At 33.0% G+C, this 24524-nt stretch overlaps 1 protein-coding gene across 4 annotated transcripts; it reads left to right on the top strand.

The window, feature by feature from the left end:
• The first annotated feature begins 5407 nt into the window (after positions 1-5407).
• On the top strand, positions 5408-23402 carry LOC120780640 (protein distal antenna). 4 transcript variants are annotated; one of them, XM_040112903.1, is made up of 2 exons: positions 5408-5998; positions 19714-23402. In XM_040112903.1, the coding sequence occupies exon 2, from the start codon at positions 19767-19769 to the stop codon at positions 21906-21908; it is 2142 nt and encodes a 713-aa protein (XP_039968837.1). In that variant the 5' UTR covers positions 5408-5998; positions 19714-19766; the 3' UTR covers positions 21909-23402. The 4 variants fall into 4 exon arrangements, with proteins under 4 accessions (XP_039968837.1, XP_039968836.1, XP_039968839.1 ...); XM_040112902.1 differs by having other exon boundaries at positions 5408-6572; XM_040112905.1 differs by lacking the exon at positions 5408-5998 and adding an exon at positions 7607-7943.
• Positions 23403-24524: the final 1122 nt, after the last annotated feature.

The raw sequence follows: 24524 nt of genomic DNA, 5'->3' as shown, positions 1-24524 counted from the left end.
GTCGTTGCTTTTTCACCGTTTAAAAAGCTGTATTGAAGCAGAAGGAGACTATTTTGAATAAAATAAATTGATTTTGCCTGAAAAACCATTTTTTCTATTTTTTTAAAGTCCTGGGGTCGAATCGTTACATCCGTGACGAGTGATACGTCACGTAAAAGTCTGTACTTCGTATTATGACATACGTGATCGTAGCGCTTATATACGTGATCGTAACGCTTCTATCGTAATTTGGCATGATGACAAACGAGAACGAGTATATAAACGTATCCGTTCGTTCAAATGACGATTCCAATCGTAATAGACAAATTTATGGAAATGTGAGCAAATTTTTTTAAATTTTATGTTTTTTATAATTTTTAGTAATAAAGAACACAAATAAGAAACCAATGAATGGAATGTCTCATTAAAAATTAAAAAAACAAAAATTATTTATATGAACAAAATTTTTGTATTTTAGTTGACATTAAAAATAAAATTATTTACAAGGTAAAGGACATATACATATTTGAATTAAATTTATTAAAGTATACATTATTTGGTCTCTTATCGTTTGGTCGATTGCGGTGAGGCGGTTCGCAACCCCTGTGCCCATTTCTTGTGTGTGATAAGAATCGCAATTTTGAAGGTCGTAACTTATTGTAAATTTTACGCAGATTTTATGTAATGTCTCACAAACGTTAGTAAATCTTCCACTTTTGTGGGGTGATACCTTTCTCTCTTGGTATATCCTAAAATTCTCCACCGTCTTTTTAAGATTCAAATGCTTTGTTCAACAATAATCTACAAATAAAATTTTGTTAATGAGGATTCATAATTTCTTTTTTTTTAGCTTAGCTATCTCCGCACTATTTTTTTATCCCCATCACTTTCATTTGAGCTCAAATAAAAAAAACAAAGTTGGATATTTAATTAGCTTTTTTTGACAGTTCCACATCTATTGTGACCTAAAAATAAGATCCAAAGCAATGTGGAATTTAAAAATTATTGTGAATTGAAAATATGTACATTACGACCCGTTTGCTATCATATGTCATAATGCCAATCACTGCATACCAGGGATAATGGGATGCCCAACTTATTCCAGTGTGTGAGCGCCTCAAAATAAGCGTTTTTTATAACATTTTCCATAATGGCCAGATCGAACAAAATAAGAATTTTAGGGCATTTTAAATTAAAACACCCAATATTTATTACGATTGCAAATTATTATATATTGGACTTTTAATATATGACGAAACTACTTAAATCCTTTTTATGATTTTATGGTATATTAAAACAACTGACTTTTGATTTTTCAATACTTAATAAGGTGAATTAAGCCTGGTAGTTCTCAATTATTAAATGTTTTTAATCATTTGTAATTGAAAATTTATTCTATTATGCATCAAATTACAAAACGTTTTATGAAATATATTTAAATTCCGCATTTTCTTTTATTTTCATTGTTTTAAATTTTTATTAGCGATCTTGAACAACGGCAACAAATTCCTCCGTTCACGTATATTTTTGGAATAATTTCAATCTGGCCGTTCCAGTCATTCCAATTACAAAACGTCAAAACCTACCCAATCCAGTCAACTGTCAAAGTTCGGTAGGTGAGCGGTTCTCACATTTGCAGTGACAGGAGAGTTGGGGATCTCTTTATCTCTGCTGCATACGATTGACGTATCACGTAATTTTCTTTCGTATGTTTGCCGATCCGTGCACGGATGTAACGATTCGACCCTGTTTACTTTGGAAAACACCTTGTCTAGCAAAAACACTTAAATTTGAAATATATGTGTTTAAGGCAGTATGCTCATTCATATGTCTTGGTTGCAAGCTAACAACAGTCAACGTCATGGTTATTCACAGCACTTCTAAAACAGTATTGGGCCGTGGTACGACTAGTCTTGTGCTATGGAAATGAAACCTGGGGCATGAAATAAAACATTTTCCGAAAAATTTTCAACTTAGTCAGAATCGGGTCTGATCAATGAAGGATACGATAGAGTTGGCTCGCTAAGACAAGGTGAAAATTTTTTGCAAAAGCATAATATCCTGGGTTATGTGACAGGTGTTACAAAAGGTAATCAAAATTATTATACACTCGTGGCCACGCAAAGTTTAACACTATACTTTCATAATTTTTTTTTCGGATTTTTTCGTGCCTTCCAAATTTTTTTCTCACGAATATAAAAATTTAGGTTTTCTTTGCATATTATTTTTAAACATGGTTTTCAAATGTATTTGTCAAAAGTTTGGGTGGTGAATACTTCCCATTAGATACAATTCATGGGTACAAATACGTTTCCAATTTATTAACCCACCAATGTATGTATGTACATAAGTATATACATATGTATATTCTGATTTGGGTGTTACATGCGTTAAACAGTCAACAAACTAACTGTTCAATTTTACGAAACAATAAAAAAATTCACGGCATTATCAATTGAAATCCCAATGACGCCTGCAAGCATTCAGTAAACGAAGATTGAACCGAAGAAGCACTATCAGGGATGTAGACGCTACTTTCCACATGCTTATGCATATCCTCAGAGCGCAAAGAGAGCGAACATCTTTATGAGTAGCAGCAAATAGGACTCTATACGAAAGTGTGAGCAAAACAAAAGTCAGATAAATCGCAACAACTAAGTTGCATAGTCTAACCACAAGAACAAAACAGAGAGCCGCGCAGCATTTTTGAACAGGTTTGAGTTTCTATTAAAGCAATAAGGAAAGGAACGTGATATTAACATCGGTAAGTTGCCAGTTGGCCAGAATGAAAAGCCGCTGTCCAGCGAAGACGCTAAATGTGTTCTTGCCATTTCAATGCAAATGGGTACGTATGTACATGCATATCTACATAGCCAGTCTCTTCAAGAAACTTACCTTGTAAATTTAGATGGATCTATTGTACATATATACACGAATATATAAATATGTATGTACATATACACATAGGCGTAGGTCTGATCCATATAAAATCTTCAATTGAGCATATTTCCACTAAAGAAATTTTAGCCAAAGGTACATATACATATACATATATATATATGTATGTATGTGTGTATGTACATATGTGAAACAGGGCTATTATAGCGAATCAGTATTTGTATAAACATGTGATTGACGGATACATATCCTTACATATTCACGTAAAATACTAAAGTACTTCTAAAGGGAAATGTATTTTTTCTTGGCCATATATCTATGTGCAATATGTACATATGGACATTTCAAATCTAAAGAATGTACGTACATGTATGTATGCATACTATGTAGACAGATGTAAGTAATCGACGGATGAGAATAATTTGCAAAAATTTTATTTAATGTATTGTTTTATTGAAACGAATGTAAACAAAAACAACAACATCACGAATATAAACATTCAGACAATAAATAAGAAGATACATTCATATCTAGTTTTCACTATTGCTTACTTTAATATAAAAACAATTATATTTCAATATCCGTCTTACTCCATAGCAAATGTATGTACATACATATGTATGTAATACATATTATTATATGATCGTTTTAACCGATTCGAAAAAAATGTGATAAAGTATAATAGTTATTGAAAAGTGAGGATATAAGAAGTAGTACAAAAACCATAGATGTTCCTACTTATGTAAATACACACATATGTACATACATAAATATATACATAATATAAACAAATCTACAAACAGATTTATATTTCAGCGTAAGTTCATGTATGCATTTGAATATATGCGCTTTCAAATGTATTTCTGCCTAACCGAAATGATGCAGCATTTGGTCTTATGTATGTACATATGTACCTAACCTTGTATGAAAATGTACACATACAGCATATACCCAACAGGTAAAGGTGAACTGGTTAACACATTAGACAAGAACTGAGACGATTAATTTGAAACAGCTCGAGTTAACCTTAAATTATTTATTGTATCCAATCTAAACATTAAAAGCTAATAAAGACATACATATTTGACAATCGCAAATAATTTAACTATTAACGTAAGGACTCTTCTAATATGCATAACAGTGCGGATTTTTTTTCAGTGTTCTTGCATATACATACTTAGTTGGGTATATACATACATATGTACATACATTTGTATACATTTAAGTATTCCACATTCACCGTCTTGGTCTATGCCATTTTTTCAATCTAGTCCACCTTTGTCTTTTATATTCATTTCCATTATGCTTTTGTGCTCTTTCCTGATTTTCACCCGTTTTGGTCAAGTCATGTATGCCATATATGTGCATACAACGTGATACATAAATACATGTATCTACATACATTCATTAACAATAGAACGCTCAATTATGCGTATACATTTGCATGCCCGGTTGGGAGTATGTTTTACATACATATGTACGTACATCAGCTTTACTGTTGCGTGCAAACTAACAAACGAAAAGCTGAACCACGTCTTCCTATTAAATACACACCCCTGTTCCTTTCTGATAAAACACGAGTTCAACGTAAAAACGGATTCGTACATACATATATCGCACCATGTTCCGTTGTTAATCTCATCATACTACAGTACTTGTCTCTACGCAAACCCGCGTTTGCTCTGTCCTATGCGTGTATACGTGCGACGCAGACACTACCCCACATACGTACATATACATATGTATGTATATCACCTACACATGTATCAAAATACATCTTATATTTTCTAAATAGGCGCATTCTACACGTATTGATCCAAATATTCAACCTACCAACCGCTCAGGATGGCCAAGCTAGCCTAGGCAAGAAATAGGCCTGATGTTCATTCATATGTACATATATGTAAATATGTATATACATATATGCATATGTATATACATGTATACAAATATATGTAGCACATGTACCCATAGGTATTTAAGTATGTGTCCGTAGTGTCCGACAGCATAGTAGTCGCAGTCTCCGTCGAAGTCAAAGTCGTAGCAGCAGTTATCGCAATCGTCTTCTATGTCCTCGCAGCCGTCGTTGACGCCACAATGGGTACCGTTAAGAACGAAGAAGGATGCAAAGGATAGCTTTGCCGAGTGTCAGAATTGTGACAATGACCACCACTTTGCCAATATGAGTTTATATTCATTTATACGTACATACACATACATACATATACTATATCTTGAAAAGAAGGTATTGAGGTTGACGTACATACATATGTATGTATATACATATGTACATACATAGGTCCACACAATTACACGTGCTATGGTATGTATGCTCACACCATACCCTTAGTATGTGTGATTGCAAATATCTACATACTTATGTATGTATGTCATTTGTGCGAATGTTTGGTTGACAGGACACAACAGCGAAATTGTGCCCGTGTAGACGCGCAATTGTCCGATACGGTCAGCGGATTACCTTCTTTACCGTCTTCTTCTTGCTGATTGTCAGCTGGCTACGACGTTGCTATCTTTGTCGCTCGCTTACGTTTCGCGTCGCTCGCCTATTAATCATTACATTTTTGGCTGTCACTAAAATCGGTGGTGTGGTTTAGCTTGGTTCAGCTTGGTCAAGAGCGCGCGCAACTGACCAAATGCCCAAAAGGAAGCACTGCAAACACGCGCATAAACACATACACTTGAATAAGTTCATGTGCATGCACATATTAAATACACACACAAAAACATTCTCACATATGCACACGTGCTCATAACCATGTTGTATCCGTTAGTAGTAAATTTGAACGCAACTACACTGTCGTACAATAAGGCGGTAGTTTCTGCGACGACCATGATGGTGGCGGTAAATTTGTGCAAATTCAAATACTTTCGCCGCTAAAATTAAACTTCGGCGCTCACTAGGTCCAGTTCAGCGACACTCGCGTTCGTAGTCGCGCTCGCGCTCATAGTTGTTGGGCCTTATTTACACTCGCGACAATTTGTCGCCTTGCCGGTACGTCGTTCATATTCGAAGGTTCGCAAAGCACCGTTGAACGGAAACACAATCACATCCTTTGGACACGCGGACGAGACAACAGCGCCACGGTGAAGGCAAAAAAAGGTGACAAAGTTACGATTAATATAAATAAATGTGCTTTTCCACGTTGCGGACATTACTACGCGAAGTGACAAATAATAAGAAGAGAATAAAACTTAATTTCAGTGAAAGTGTGATTATTTCTAATTTGATAGCGTATATACTATGTAAATGTATGTATGTATCAATATGTATACGACACATGTATATGGATCCATATTAAAGTGAAAAATCGTAAATATAAATCTACAAACATTCAATTGTCCAATTTTGATTTAATACTTATGCTAATATTTTCGCGATTGTATTACAAGTGAGATAGTGACGATATACATGCATACATGATTTATTAAATTGTTTGAAAGGAAATCTGTTGCACTGAAGTGTCATTGACTACACTGCTTATGGCCTACATATGTATGTATGTACATACATAAGTAAAAATAAAAGTTGTACGTTATTGTGTGTATGTTACGTTTTGTAAATATTGAAGATTTTATAACTTAGGCAGAAATAAAAGACAAGCTAATAAAATATAAAGTAAGGAATTGCTTTGAAGCAAACCCTCTTTCATTCTTCGAACTGTTTCAAATAAACGGTAAGTATGATATTAAAATTTAATAAATCTGAGTTATCATCGGATTCCACCAATTTCACACTGTATGTGCTATCACACTTTTAGCAGTTGTCTGCGTATCAAATCTATGGGAGTAAGGGTTGTTTCAGATTATCTGGCATTACAACTGTTATTCTAGTTTAGCAGCTGTGTCTTTTTTTATAAATTTAACGATTTTTAATTTTAATGAAAATACATTTTCTTCTGGTTTATTTTTCGAGTTTGTAAAGAAATTTGAGCAATGATTGCTAAAAGTAAACAGTATTTCTCAAAAATGTGGTGTCTGCATTTTCGAATATACTAAACTCGTAGGCAAACGAAAAACTGTTATAGTATATATGTATATACATATATAGTATATTATATATTAATATTGTTTTATGGAGCCTCTAAAAACATGTTTTGCAATAAATCTTTGGCACGATATGGGCGAATAAATAAGGGGCTTAGGATTAACATATGTATATACTCACTTTAGACTTCTGGTTTTTGAGATATTTGTATACAAAGTTCAACAATTTCATATAGGAAATTAACATTCACAGTTAGTGTGTTTACATTCATGACTAATACCCATGTTTCCACATATTGTGTTGTGAAAAACTAATCAAAACAAATTTTTTGTTATATATAAAGGAACAATGGTTATAAAATTTTATAATTAGAGATATGTTATATATTATTTTGCTATATAATTTTTTTTATGAATTGGCGGTCCAACAACGTGGTGTTCAGAGTTCTTTTGTGTCGAATTTCTTTCAGCACTAAATAATAATAAAGATGATAAACAGAAATATTTTTCATTATTTTTTCACAAAACAAAATGTGGCAACACTAATACTTGTCATAAATGTAAGTCACAAATCTTTCGAAACTGTAGGAACGCAAAATAGTTTATAAAATATATTTATTTTCTTAAAAAATACACAAAAAATGTAAAATTTAGATATATTTCAATGTGTACAGTGTAATTAAAAATATATTAATTGGAAAATATGTGCAATTTGAGTAAACATAGTGAAATAGCGTGTATTACTTTTACGAATGGAGGACCTCTTCTATCCATCCGTACCACCAAATCACGGCTCCAAAAGAATTGCAATTTTGCCGCAATTTTGACTATGGAGCTAGAAATAAGCAAAGCACAATAGAAAATTGCTAGTTTTTAGAAATATTCGAGCACAATTTTAATGATGATGTAATAGCTTTTAAACTCAATGTTTATTTAATATCATATTTTGTCAATTGCCCTTAACAATAGCCTCGAGGAGACTATAGTTTTTGGAAATAAAAATAGTACTCATCAAGTACTCAAATTATTAATTCTACGTGACCAATTTCGTTTCAATGAACGTAAGCAATAGTATTATATTGTTTAAATAATAAAAAAAAAACTCTCCTAATAAGCCTTTTCGTACTATCTGTAAAACTTATTTTAATGTATGTACATATTTACTCATTAAGTTATCGGTAAGAACTTTCAACAAAACCGTTATATGTATGTTGAGTGGTTATCATAGAGGCGTATACACGGCTATTTTGTTTAAAGCTTTAAACAGCAGATGCAAATTCAAACTCCAATGCCCTGTACCAATTCATAATATTGTAATTCAAATTATAGTTTACAATAACAACTTTCCTTGTGTGCCAAGGAATATATGTACCAATTTTGATCATGATTTTTTTCAAGTTATCACTTCCACGAACAGACAGAGGGGCAGATACTCACTCGATATTCAACTCGTCTTGTTATAGTATGTGTAACAGGTTATATTTCAAATTTAAACTTTTAAAACGTGAAGTCAATATACATTTACGAATTTCCTCCTTTATGTTTCTCTTCAACCTAATTTAACAACAAAAACTAATAAGGAAAGGTTTAATTCAGTTGTGACCGATTATTTTATACACTCGCAACTTGCAAAGATCAAAAGCATGAACATATTTGCAGGTTTTGGCAAATCTTTACGTTTAAAAAATTTTGCATTGAATTTCATCGTTATTCGATTTCTTTGTGTCCGAAATAATTATATCAAAATCGACTAATGACTATATTTCTCATATTAGTGTATTGGACATATATACATATGTTAATAAATAATGTATACGCGAGCTAGTTCTTCAGTTTCATATATCTTTTTAGACATTATTCTGAATTTTTCACACATCCTTTCTTTTCCAAGAAGCTGTACATTTTTCGATTGATATTGGACCTTTATATCACATTAGTACAAACTGACTGATTAAAATCAAGTCTTTTTATGCAATACTTTTTTATTTGACAAGATCTCTTCACAGAATTCGACACGGATTATTGTCTAAAATAAAACTATAATTTTCGTACAAATTGTTTGGATCGGATCACTATAGCACACAAATGCCATTCAAACTAATCGTTTAAAATCAAGATGAAGACAATTTTATTACCATTTATGCTCGAAGAAATTTACCTATAAAGGATATTATAGCTTATTTGTGATCGAAGTTAAAGTGTTTTCTTATTTTACTTCCGAATGTGAAATATTATCGCATAACTTTATTGATTTACGTTCTACGTAGTTAAGTTAGTGATAAATTAAGTATATGATAGGGAAATCAACAGAGAACACTATTCAATGAAATAAAGAAATCATTATAGATTCACATGTAGTATATGACGACAGGAGTAATTCATGCGGCCCACTTTCAGTATTTTACGACCCCATGTTTACACGACCATTTTGGTGTAAAAGGTTAACCTTGACAACCTTGTCTACTCTTGTAACATATTGCAACAGTTTTGTTCACTTAAAGGCTGTTGGAATAAAACTAATTGAGGAGCGTCTTTTTTATATTACATTGCAAAATGATATTCTATCATACCTTTAAAAATTGAAAAGTCGAAATTGGACCATTACTTTTTAAGCCCCAGATATCGAATATGTGGACTTAGTGCCTTGGCTATGTTTTCAAACGTCCGGCTTATATAATTTATATCTGAGTTATCTTCATAAACTTGTTATCAAGTATACGTACATTGAAATATGATTAACTCCTCCTATCCCATCTATAGTTGTGTGAGTACAGCTGTCGTCAAGCTATCGCAGGCAATTTTGTATATTTTCGAACACTATAAACTTTTTATACAAGTAAACAGGTGGAGATGTCAAACTGTATATTACTTGCGAAATTTACGGTTTGAACAAGTTGAAAACATATGTACTTTAGATTTATTAATTTATGATCGTTCCAAATGAATTATTTAGCAAAAATTGGTATTAAAACAAAAAAAACATTAACTTCGGCTGCACCGAAGCTAATATACCCTTCACAGGTGCATTTCTTTTAGTAACTATGTGTTTAGTTTGTATGATAGCTATATGCTATAGTTAACCGATCCGACCAATTTCTTCGGAGATTACATTGTTGCCTTAGAAAATAATCTATACCAAATTTGGTGATGATACATTGTCAAATGTGAAAGTTTTCCTTACAAGAACTTGATTCCGATCGTTCAGTTTGTATGGTAGCTATATGATATAGTTAACCGATCAGAGCAATTTCTTCGGAGATTACATTGTTGCCTTAGAAAATAATCTATACCAAATTTGAATTGAAGATACATTGTCAAATGTGAAAGTTTTCCATACAAGAACTTGATTCCGATCGTTCAGTTTATATGGCAGCTATATGTTATAGTGATCCGATATCGGCCGTTCCGACAAATGAGCAGCTTCTTGGAAAGAAAATGACGTTTGCAAAATTTCAAAAGGATATCTTAAAAACTGAGGGACTAGTTCGTATATATACAGACGGACGGACGGACGGACAGACAGATAGACGGGCATCGTTAAATCGACTCAGCTCAACATACTGATCATTTACATACATATGTACTTAATAGGGTCTCCGACGCTTCTTTCTGGGTGTTACAAACATCATGACAAACTTAACAGGTTCCCTGTCCTCATACAAAAATTAATTTTTAACGGTACACGTGCAACACTTATTTTTTAAGGGTTATCGATGAATTTTTGAACTATCCCACACATCTTGACAGCGATATAACGGTAACAAAAAATATTGTATCAGCTATGATACACGAACGTGTCACTACGAAGTTGAATTGCATACGCTCAATGTATCATTAGTGATACATATCATATATTTTTTAATTTATTTGTATATATACATACTATATCATATAACATATATATGTATCATATGTATCATATATGATACATGGGCGCTTTTGTATCACATGTGATACATTGGAACCTCTTAATATACCCTGTTCAGGGTATAAAAATCGTTGGTTAAAAAAATTGTTGTCAAATATTTCTTAAGAATTTACTTGTGCATTTATGCATTAATATTATTAAAATAACATTTATAGTTATAGTAATTGTGTATAAATGCTGCAAACATGCTAACTCAGGTTCTTATCTGTATTTTCACTAGCCTACAGCATCAGGGATTAAAATTTATCATCTTTTGATGGGTTTATTTAATATGTATATTATATTATATTTCATTTGAGCTAACTATGTTATATATATGTATGTAAATATTTCGGACGCGAGGCAAATTATATGACAAATATTACCGAGTTTTTTACCCATAATATAAGCTTATAACATACCAATTCTTTCAAAGCTTCGTCGAATAGCGAATGTTGAATTCTTGCGCAAAACATTGATTGCAACATGTTGCTATGTATAGAGTATAATAATTTTGTTCTCCTTACGGTTATTTGTGTCATTTAAAACTAATCGAAATAGATATAAGGTTATATAAATGATCAGGGTGACAAGAGGAGTTGAATTCCGAGTGACTGTCTGCCCGTCTGAACGTGCAAGCAATACATAAAAGGGGTCCCTAAATTAACGGAAGGTTTAGGCTTAATAACATTGGATACGCTCCTTACGATATGATGGAACAAAATGTCTTCATTATTCAGCAATATTTCATGGCGGCCGAAGTTCGAAAGTACTTCGAAGTATTGTTTTCATCGTAAACTGTGAAGATATTAATTAAAATGGCGACAAATTTAAATCTTACCGTAATTTTGGAGAAGGCGTCTCAAAGAGAGCATGTACTGGGTTTTACCATAGGGATGATATGATTTCGAAGTGTCGTTTCGGACATTTTTAATAAGTGATGATGTGAATTCTTTTTTATTTGAATTCAGTAATATTTACAATTTCATCATGGACAAATATACCCAAGAACAACGTTTACAAATTATTAAATTTTATTATTAAAGTAACCGTTCTCCAATTGCTCGTTATTCGTCGAATTTAGCCACTTGTATCTGAGTAATGCGGTAAATAAACAAAACTGTCGGTTCTGGTGCGAGAAAATCTAAAAATTATTCATGAACAACCATCACGTTTACATAAGTTGGCAGTTTGATGTAGTTTTTTGGCTGCTGGAACCATCCGTTGATCTTAACAACATCTGGTTCTAACAAGACGAGACTACAAGTCACACAGCACGTGCAACAACTGAATTATTGGGAGAAAAGTTTGGAGATTTAATTATTTCAAGAAATTGTGACGTTGGGTGGTCTCAAGAAGTTGTGACTTAACACCATTAGACTACTACTTTTGGGGTTATTTGGAGTCATTGGTCTTGAGCAATATACCAGACTCTCTTGAAGCTTTAGAATTTAATATGGAACGTGCTATTCATGATATATGACTTAATTTAGTAGAAAAGTACTCGAAAATCATCATCGAATTCTCTACCAGTTGTTCTTCATTCTTCTTCTTTACTGGCGTAAAAAGCGCTTACGGTTTTAGCCGATGTAACAACATCGCCCCAGTCGTTTCTTCTTTTCGCAAGGTAGTGCCAATTGGAGATTCCAAGCGAAGCCAGGTCCTTCTCCACCTGTTCCTTCAAAGGAGTTGAGGTCTTCCTCTTCCTCTGCTTCCTCCGGCACGTACTACGTCGAATACTTTCAGAGCTGGAGTGTTTTCGTTCATTCGGACGACATGATCTAGCCAGTGTAGCCGCTGTTTTTTAATTCGCTGACCTATGTCAATGTCGTCGTACATTTCATACATCTCATCGTACCATCGAACGCGATATTCGCAGTGGCCAACTCGCAAAGGACCATAAATCTTTCGCAGAACTTTTCTCTTGAAAGCCGCAACGTCGACTCATCAGGTGTTATCATCGTCCATGCCTTTGCACCATATAGCAGGACGGGAATAATGAGTGACTTGTAGAGTACATACAACAAAAAATATAAAACTTTAAATTTGTCCAGGGCATCGGAGGAAGAATGTCTGTGATTGAAAAATTACAAAAACTGGGCTTGTTCCGGCCTCTAATTAATTGAATGTACATAGCTCACACTCCATTAAAGCTATTTTAACCAAACTTGCTAAGAAAAAGGCAGAGACATCAAATTTACACCCGAAATGGACTTAATGCTGGCTATCATTAAAAATTGGACGATGGACTACGTCTGAAGTGAAATAATATTAAGTGGGTCTATGATTTATAATATACATACATAAATTTATGTAGAAAGATACCAAATTTCATTGGGATCCATACGGTTTCTCGATTTTAAAGTGAAAGATTTGAACGGTATTTAAAATTGTAATACTTGTAGTTGTAGGCCAATTTCACCGGTTGTTCCTTCCGTATCAGCTTTACAGTAAAATTAAACTTTCTGCCGTATTTCGTTTGCAAGCGAGTAGTTCACTTTATTAGTTTTCAGTATTACTTGAATTTACCCAGTATGTTAGAAGAATAGAGAGGGTTGCCTTTGGCAAGTTTTAATATAGCTTGAGTGTTTATTAATTTCTTTAATCACATACATATGTACATATATCTCTACTCCCTCTGATTCTCTTTACCAAATTTATTTTTTCGATTAGGGACAAATAATCTATATCTAATTTCGCCTATCTTTGGTACCAACCTTCACGGAGCACCAAAAACACGTGAGGAAAATTTTACTTCATATCTATCTCGATTAGTGTTACCTATTACCAATAACCGTAGATAAACCAAAGTATTGTGCTCTTAACATTATTTGGCCTTGATAAAACATTAATTAAATATATTAAGACGTGCAAGAGAATAAAAAATTTCTAGTATGCAAACGAAATACTCAAAATTAGGCTATTTAATTTATGGGATCTTATTTCACTTTTCAATTACTTACTCAAATTTTGGCTATTTAATTTTATGGGATCTTATTTCACATTTCATTTATTTTTGTTGTCTCCGTTTTTTCCATATCCAGGATTGCCAACATAAATCATAAACATTCTTTTACTATAAACAATTCTTGCGGATTTGTATGCAAATCTCAAGGTCGCGTTATACTATACCACAAATTGAAAACAATTTGATAAGGTTCTACATTGAATGTTTTCCCTTTTCGTATATTTCGTAATCAAATTTCTTCAGGATACCAATTTATGAATTAGAGTTTATAATAAAAACGAATTTCCTGACACACATATAACTATCATATGTTATGGGTATAAACAAACCTATACATACATACATATTTAAGCAATACGTATTTATGTATGTATTTTATTCGTATTACATTATCATCCAGCAGTATCAGCTGATTTTCATTCACAATCCGGGAAGCAAGTAAATAGCACAGTTCACAACTTCTAAATATATATATATATATATGTATAATATGTATATATATATATATACTTATGTATCTACGTGAAAGCATATGAGCATAAAACGAGGGAGAAAGGAATTATCATCTGATTCGTATTTTTATTTGAGTTCTTTTTTATTGCATTGTCTCGTCACAACAAGCTAAGGATATAAAGCACATAAAAATCAGTATATGGCACACTAGATGTTACAATATTTATACACATACAAATTGGTATGTTTGCAAGGAAGCTCAGAGCTAGCAATGGGCCCATAGCAAAGCATTGAGAAGCTACATATAACACATTTTTTCTTTTCTCTTATATTTTTATATACTCATATAAAATGAATGAACCATTAATGCCAAGTAATATATACATATATAATATACTCAGACATATAAGCAAAGCATTCCAAGATACAAGTACCAGACTTGAATAAAGGCTTACATGTACCATACATATGTTTTAAATAGTTTCCTTTGTTGACCTTTATTTGCCAGACTCTAATGCAGTCATTGGATAGTAAACTTTTATACATATGTATGTTCAAACTTTTATACTTATGCACAAATGCATTATGCATTCATACGTTTACCCACTCATTATTATTACATATGTATTCCTGTGCCTTACATTTATTCATACATACAAGTATGTATGCATATTTTCACATTTAAATACTCAACGGTGGGGATCGTCAAACAAGTTTATAGAAATGTAATAATAAAATTATAACGACACATATACATATCTTGGGAAAATTATTAATTCACTTACAATTATAGATATTAGCGTAGTCACTTTGGTTGATTCTAAACAGACAAGTGTAAAGATATTTAACGTTCTTTTTTTTGTAAGTTTTTAGCAGAAATAACATACTTACACATAGAAATTTCAGAAATAATATTATGTTTCTATAATGTTTTGTGTAATTGGTAAAACATTTCCACTTAGTATCCATACTCAAATGCGATTATTTGATGTTATCACGAGATTGTTTTTTTTTTCTTTTATAATGTTTCCCTTGATAGCGCTTTTTCATTAATAAAATATCCCTGAAAAAACCTTTCGCCTTGAGCGTTACTCACAGCATTCAAATTTGCCGGAGAGAAATCCATATCAGCAGCATATGTATTTTTACGATCATACTACAAGCCAAAGCTCTATATGATATAATTAGTTCATTTATCAAGTCTTTGTAATTTCCCTCTCCGTAGTTCCCCCCGTGGATCCGTGACTGTATATGGCACATATTTAAGTATGATGTAAGTTAGTCGAATACAATAGTTAAAAAGTAGTATAAATAACGGTATTTAAAAAGAGACAAGCGCATATGTTATATGAGGTTAGAAACTATATGTAACTGTCCCAAACACTGATTGAAACAATATTAGTATCTGAGGGGACAACAACATAAACAAAAACCATCACAAAAAACTTGTGACAAAAGCAGTGTAATCTAAATATCTTATTGGTTATTCCCAATAACGTGAACAGATAAACGCTTAACTACTAGACGCTTTATTTATGTGGATAAACTTACTGGATCGTGTTCCTTGAATAAAATGTCATCACAACTAAGAGCTTTTTGCCATCGTCTAACTTTGCAACGGGTGATGCAATAGTCTTTTTTGACAGATCACGCATGAGTCGTGTTAAGCTATCATGCTATTTTAGTTCAGTATTGAACGAAAATTCACGTCTGTAAAAAATTTGTTTTGTGCGCTTTGTTTAACTTATGGTCAACATAATCGGCATTTTGAGCGTACTTCTCGCAACACCATCACCCATCTTGAGACCCAGTATTCATTATTGTGTAACATTCCACCGAATAGACCACGTCCAGTAAACAGTGAAGATAGCGGTGATAACAGCCGTAGCTAGGAGTGTACAAGAAGATCATGTAGAGTCGATTCGGCTATGAGCACTTTACGTCGAAATCTTAAATTGAAAGCGTAAAAAATACAGCTTGTGTAAGAACTAAAACCACACGACATTCCCAAGCGAAGCTTCGCTCTATGAACTCTTGAAAAGTTTCAAGAGGATCCGACGTTTTCGAGTCAAATTCTGTTCAGGTCCATTCTGGCTCAGTGGATATATAAACAAGCAAAATTGCCACCTTTAAGACGAAGAGCAATCTGAAGAGATTCGAGAGCTGCCATTTAATCCAGTAAAACAATGGTTTGTGGGCCAGTGCAATGATCAGTGAGAGCGTAACCGTCAATGGCGACCGTTATAGCGCCATGATAACCGAGTGTGTGATGCCTGAAATTGAAGGTCGGGATCTCGATGACATTTGGTTTCAATAATAGGCCACCAAAGGATGGACCATCTGAGACGTAGTCGTGGCAAGCATTTGAAAGAGATAATTTTCAATAGTTAAATGACAAAAAAATGGACTTTCGAATGATAATAAACATTCCACGTCAAATTTGAAATTTCTTTTCTTTTTCTTTAAAAAAATAGGGAACCTCGAAATAGATCACGTTATTCACGCTTACGGAAAGCCATTTTTTTGCAAACATAACATAAAGTAAAATTATTTTTTGAAAATCTATTGGCGTGGCACACCCTCGAATAGGTTTAATGTGCATATCTCACAAACCATTACAGCTATTTCAATCAAACTTGCCGAGAAAAGTGTTCCTAATACATCTTCGGATACTGTAAAAATAGATAAAATAAGATGATAACCACGCGTACTCCACATATAACAGTTATGTTGAAAGCTATTAAAAGTGCAATGACTCAATAAGTAAATGAGTTGGAAAATTAAACGAACTGACTTCATGGAAGCTGGTGTTAAAATTGAACAATGGGCGTGGTATCGCCAACCTTTGCCTAAAATCTTTCATCTCAGGAACTACTTCACCAATTTTACGCATAACAATATTTTTATCTTCTAATGTTATGAGTGAAATACAACCACATCTCCTTCCCATATTGAAATGAATGTTTTCACACAAAAGCGTAGTTAAGTTCGCGTAAATGCGAAAAATAGTGGAACTGAACTCGGACCATAACTTTTCAAGTCCCCAGATACGGAATATGTAGACCTTAGTGCTGATAGATGATTATTTTCTGTGTATTGTGTTTTGGTAAACAAAAGTAGGTTTAAAGCTGAATAAGAATAAAATTGGTCAAGATAGTGGTCTAAAGTTCATATCCCTGATAAAATGACTTCCGACTGACTTTTTCCTCGTAACCTAATTGATTAAATGTTTTTACTCGCATATAGGCTAGGGTTGTTCAAAAACTTTAAAAAATATAATAAGAAGACAATATAAAACCGTCAAGCAGAGGATCTTCCCACTACAATTAAGGGGGTACTCTCATGTGAACGCGTACATTTTACCACTTTTTAGGAAAATTTGTTTTATGCGACTACAAAATTCAATCATTTTGATTTTCTAATATATTTTTATTTGTATTTTGAAATGTACAAAAAAACCTTTTTTTTTCGTTTTTTACATTTTTAATATATTTTTTTTAATTGATTATTATTCAGTAGTTCTACGGCTATCGTCCGTTTCATTACAAAAAAAAAAATGTTGAAATTCAAAAAAAGTCACGAAAATCTGGGTTTTTCCGTTAAAAATTGTTTAAAAAAAATATGAAAATATTTTCGAACATAAGCAATTCTAGTAGGGCCTTTAACTATAAATGAGTAGAAAAACATACATATGTAAATTTTAAGGCAATCGGTTGAATACTTTTTTTTTAGGACCATGACTGTTTCAGAAAATGATGATTCGAGAAAAATGCGTTTAGAAACGTAGCAGCTGCAGACTTGTCATGGCGCATGGTAGGCAGTAGCTTACGACACGTCGGCGACTATGAGCTGTAACTTATCAAATACTATGAATTTCGGTCTGAATTTTTAGCAGCATGTTTTCAATAGGTTTTACTGTCAAAATATAAAAAAATCGATTTTTCGAAGTGATTACATGAGTATACCCCTTAAGGGCTCAGAGTACCAAGCGAAAAACCCCTTTATAAGTTTTCAATTAACGGTATTTTGTGGGCGTGGCAATGTTAGGCTCCTCTGTAATGCCAACCTACTTACATATGCATGTATATCACCAAGGAACACATTAACCAGAAATACAACTAGTCTCGTCGTTTTTATTATTGTTATATACATAAGTATATACATATGTAACTCTACCATATATCCATCTCGGATTAATTTTAGGTGCTACAAAAAAGATGCAACATGTTGCTATGAATTTGTTAATAATTACATGCGAATTGATGTCTCTTCAGCCAAACAATACCTGTTTAATTTTTAGCCGTATTCAAATTTTCTCTCACAAATACATATCTCTTGTAAACTATTTCCATTCAAGAGCAATTCATACTTCTCTTATTCAAAATTTCTCTTGCGTTAATAAATTACGTATCCTAGCATTGCATATGGATTCCCCACTCGTTAGTTTAAAAGCAATAACCATCTCCTGCCTCTCTTCATATTTTTGGGCGGAGCTAATGCTAATATGAAGTGGTTGTTTTTGCTAGGCTTCTATAATATAAGACAGTTTGCCACAAAATGGGGAGCCATATGCCTTGTGCATACCTGTTTTCATGATGTGCCTTAATGATCCCACTGTGAGTTGCAACATACATACATATGTATATCCACTGTGACTACAACTTACCTACAGCTTGGTTGACGAACGAACTCGAACAAACATGTTGCGCTCTTGGTATTGTGTTAGGGTTGTATATCTCTTTGGTTGCAATGAGTACAATGAGCGTACAGGTAAACAAATCATAAATCTTTAGTCACGTGCATAAACGCGACTCCCAGGCACCCGACGTAGAGCCGACGAAATTTCGCTTGTTGCTTATTCGTAATTTCGCGAGGAAATGTATGTCTCCGCAGTGGTAACTACAGTTGTGTACAATGCGGTGTCGAAGGAAGCGCACCAATTAGCATTTTCCATTTCAGTGTGTTGCATTGTCTTTCGTCCACTAAAAAGTAACACGCTATTACTGCGTATCAGCGTTGTTATATGTAAATTTAGATAAGGGAGAACAGCGGGCGTTACTTTTGATATGGTGAAGCTCGTACCAATGACTGCCTGGCAAAATAAAATACTTGTGTATATTTATACTCACTTTGCATAACATACACTTGCTTACCAATGTGAGGTCGCATGTTCATGAAAAACTGTTTTAACTTGTTTACATACTATATAAACAGCGTGGCACGGTTTTGTTTACACAACCGAAAGTCACGGGTATACCGTAAAACTTATTTAATATTTTAAAAGAGTGGTGCATTTCTATTGGATGCGGATAGTATTACTGCAATCCTGCCCCAGTATGTTAATTTTTGAGGAGAAAACAACCCTTGTATATAGCAAACATACTGTATGCCTTCAGATAGCGAATTTTAATTTCTTGCATCTCTGGGTATACTGATAAATGTATGAAAGACCCTACAAGTATTTGTTTGACATACTGTTATTTATATATTTTCTCTTTTCCAGAATTCAAACTGTTCGAAACCGGTCTGAAGTTGGATATCTCCAGCTATTCCCATATGAATATTCGGATGACTACAAAGGGCAAACGCCCATTGCGTAGTTTGACTCCAAGTGATAAAATCAACGCCATTCAACGAATTCATGATGGAGAGTCCAAAGCATCAGTGGCTCGTGATATTGGAGTCCCAGAATCTACATTACGTGGGTGGTGCAAAAACGAGGATAAGCTGCGTTTTATGTCACGACAAACTGATAAAATAACAGCTGATTCATTGGCCGAAAAACTGGGAACATCGGCCGCTATTCTCGTAGGACCTCCCGAAAAACGTCAAAAGTTGGACGGTAGTTCTGTACCCTTCATTTATTCTAATAAAATTAAATATGACGATATGATGTATAAACGGTCTCCGCTAAATGGTCTTGACTATGCGTCAAGCAAAACACTTTCAGAGATTACTTTCAATGGCTTGTCTACGGACTATGTTGCTTTTAGCAGTGCTGTAAAGAATAATAAAAGTTTTGGCACTGACGTATCACGTCAAACAGATCCAGCAATTGCTGCTATAAGTCCCCTGACAAGCCTATCTCAGCTTTCCGGGCTCTCTGGCCTGGCACAATCACCTCTAGCAATTAGTTTCAATGAACTTACATCAAATCTAAATATTTTGGCACAGTTAAATCCTGGACTGGCAGCAATGTCTTGTCTAAATGAATTAGGGGCTACAACAAACCCATTACGTAACGTAAAAACAAAACCTCAACTACAATTGGAAAGTCCTCAGAGTGACTGTGGAGATCGACAACAAGGGTTGTCTGTTAAAAATTGGGCGAAACAAAAATCCCCATCATCGACTTCTGAAGAATCATGTTATGGACTTAACTTACGTCTAAATGAAGATAATAATAAAAACAAAATCAAATGCCCCAGCCCATCTCTCGCACCATCGCTTTCTATTTTATCAGATGATCCCTTAATTTATTGGTTGAAGTCTCAGCAAGCAATGTTGGGACTGAATAATATCTATCCATCGCCACTAGCACCGCCAATGGGGGCATCGAGTCCACCATTGCGATCTTCAACACCACATCAATCAGCGAAACTTCATGTCACTACCCCATTAAGCGTTTCTGCATCAATAACACCATCGACTGCACCTTCTTTGGATGGTAAAAACTCCGCATGGCTTAATTGGTGCAAAGCTTTGGGTGCTAGTCTTAATTCGTTAGCACCCACTACTGCGGCCGCTGTTCTTCATGGCCCACCTATAAAACAACAACATCAACCGTCTTCCATTGCGACCATTTCAACAGATATTGAAACTACTGCATTGACATCAAATAAATCCACTCAAAATTCTCAATTGGAAAATATTCTGTTTACTCAACTAACAAAAAGTATTAACAGCTGTTCAATGGAAAGTTCAACAATACTTAACAGTACCCATTCTACCCATATGGAAAATGTAGATTCTTCAAACAAGCCCGAAGATCTATCAGCTCGCACGGTAAAAAACAATTTAACAGCTACTTCACCATCACCGACAGTACCAGCCCAGGACTCAACACCAAGCCCTAACCCAGGAGAAAGTTTAGTTCCTACTCCAATGCATAGCCCAAATGAGCAATTAATAGCAAAAGTTCCACATTCTCCCCTTTATAATGAAGAAGCAGAAGACTGCGGTACAGACATGTCAGATTGCAAGGACGTTCTGGATAATTTATTGTACAAAATCAATAACAATCCGTCTGTAATTTCATTAAGTAAAGCTACTACTCCGACAAGTGTCGAAGGAGCAGATTATGATGGATGTAGAAGTGAATCTAATATTAGCTATGGAAGTGACAATAATCAAAATAGTAGCGATGAAAATGTCAATAACAACAATCACTCCAATAAAACAGATGAAGAAGAACGCTTTAAATTATCGGCGTTAAAAAAAGAAGATGAAGATTACGAAGCCATAAATCATGGTGAACAATTTCTTAAATGGTTAGAAAACTGTAGCAATCCTCGCATAACGGCGTCACATTTAATGCAATTGAGATTCCTTATATCAGCGCTAAAATCTAATTGCGATCCTAATGATGAAAGTAGCCTGCATAATTTAAAAAGGAGTAGTACGGAAAGGGCTCCTGAAAATATTGTTAATACATTGGAAGATAATAGTCTTATAAATAAAGGGCGTCGTCGAAAATAGGAAAAACCAAAATCGACAACAATAGAGACAAAATCCGGTAATCCAAAAGAGAATATCTTACATTATGAAAATCTTCGGAGTTCTTCAATTGATATAGTAACCTTGAATAGGCATTCAATTTTATCGATATATAGTGTTAATACTGAAATCACTGGATAAAGTCAAAGGAAGGAAAGCAAAAACTATAGCTTAATTTGTAATATCGATAGCGAATCTGTTGATTGAGATATCTACGTACTACTAAGATATATTTACGTTTATTTATGAATATATATTAAAACTATTTACATACATGCACAACGATATTTTTTACTGACTAAATTGGAATTGCATTTAATTTGCTCCTTTGTCAAAATAAGAGTACTAACAAATGTAACGGAAGAGGTAGTGCGTAAGGTTTGAAACTGATTCTGGTACTGAATTCATGTAATGACTTTTAAAAAAGTAATGAAATGTTTGAAGATAATTTAGGTCGAGCTATTTCCATCTTCTATATATTACTTTTAATACCAAAAAGTAGTACACCTTTTATTGGTTCTAAACCATTTGTAGCTTTATATACATACAAACATATGTATTTAAATGTACGTATAAGTACAGAGTTTTGAAGTGGAAAACCTACATATGTACATATATGTGACAGTATGTTAAATTAATTGAAGTGATTGAAATGAATGAAAAAATATATCGTCGCCTAAAATACAAAATAACGTATGATAATAAAATTCGAAATTGCGTGTTTCGTTGATTACGACCCACTATTTCAAATTACATACATACATATAACGACATATGTGCGACATTTTAAGGTTCTGCTATCAGATATATGTATAGTAAACCAGTTTTAACCAATATGTAAATTTTTTTTCACTCATGTTTCATTTTTATAACATGTACCATTCTTTTCCCTGTAAATTTCCGAAAATGTTACGTTATTTTGCATTTTAGCTGACGATATGTAATTCCATATGTGCGGGTATTAGTAAAGAAATATCTTAAAAACAGAAGCGCTCAGTTATCATAAGATATATGTATGTAAATGCGTCTGACCAATTATTATTTAAAAATCAAAATTCTTTGTTTTGCTTAAGTCAACTACTTTATCGAATTGCCATGTGTGTATGACTACTACATATGTATAAAAATAAAGAGCTTATTTATATCAATGCATATACATATGTATGTACGTACAGACATGAATGCACACGTCTTGATTTAAATGTATTTTCTAAATGAAAAGCTGTTTTAATTATCGATGTGCATATGTAATATTCACAATTACATACATATATTGAATTTTTATTCGTAAGATCTTCCCTTACTCCGAAAAACTTAAAATTGTTGGTTCTTATTTTTTATTTATATAGATTTAAAACTAAGAAATGTAAGTATTATAGTCCAAAACTTTATGAAATATTGTAAGAAATTTAGCATCCCTGCATGCATAGGATTTCAAAAAATTTTTTATATACGAAAAAATGTATAATATATTATTTCTTGTACATATATATAATTAATATTAAACTCATTTTTATGTCAAAAAATTATTAATTTAGTCTTGTGTAAGTATTAGAAAATTTTCATCGGAATGTACGATTATTTAATATTATTAGTTAATTTGAAATTGAATTTTCTGATAAAAAATCTTTTCAATTTACAAAGATGAATTATGTATAAAATTTTTTTTAATGGCTTAGGGGAACGGGTGCGTGTTTCAAATTCTCTACTTAATAAGTCACTAACTATATTAAATATAAATGAAGAAATGAACAGAATGAATTCTTGAATTTAGAAGAAAACTATGATGTTCTTTGCAATCATATTCTCCAGATCCATGAAACTTGTTTTCATTTGCAAACATGAAAAACTAGCTGGGAAGAAATTTGTGTCAAATGAGGCCTCTTTTCCAGAAGTAAATAAATTGGAAAATTGCCGAGTCAAACGTACTAATCTGAAAAAAATATGCAACTACTCGACCGATGTAAGCCAAATTTGTGCGTACCATTAATCTGATATGTTTATTTAATTCCTTCTGATTAATTGTTTTGAAATATATGTATAAATAAAGCACGTATTAAGACACTGAAATAAAACTGTGCAAAATAATTCATCTGAATTACAAAGCATTTTTTGCTCATAGTAGTGTAACCTGGTGCTAAAATATTTATCGATACTCAAATATATACACTCGTGCCACGCTAACCTTATCGCTCAAAACTTTTATGTATTGTGCATATTTGACAACACTTTATAGAGGTACTTTTTGCGTCAGAGAAATTTTTTATTTAGAAATAAGTTAATGGCATGTTATTAATCAAAAATATTAAAAATTAAAAACAAAAAAATACACATTCATTGATAAATCAATTGAACGATAGTGAGCTCGAAATGTAAGAGACTGACATGCGATGAAAAAATGATATTTTTTTATTTTTTTAATTTAATTTCATTAACACTATAATTGAAATTAATATTTTATTTTATTTTTTTTTTAACTGGAACACGAAGTTTAGTCGGTGCATCACTTCAAAAACTATAAAATCGGCCGCTTTTGTATAAACACTGAAAAGCTGATTTGTATTTTACTCACTAAACGTAATAAATTAGAAACTATAA

This window comes from Bactrocera tryoni, unplaced genomic scaffold (assembly GCF_016617805.1).
Source record: "Bactrocera tryoni isolate S06 unplaced genomic scaffold, CSIRO_BtryS06_freeze2 scaffold_25, whole genome shotgun sequence".
In the NCBI taxonomy this organism is placed as follows: domain Eukaryota; kingdom Metazoa; phylum Arthropoda; class Insecta; order Diptera; family Tephritidae; genus Bactrocera; species Bactrocera tryoni.
This window is presented reverse-complemented; position numbering and strand designations above follow the sequence as displayed.

Excerpts from the sequence above, each read along its gene's own strand:
- LOC120780640 (XM_040112903.1), top strand. The coding sequence starts at position 19,767 with ATGAATATTCGGATGACTACAAAGGGCAAACGCCCATTGCGTAGTTTG.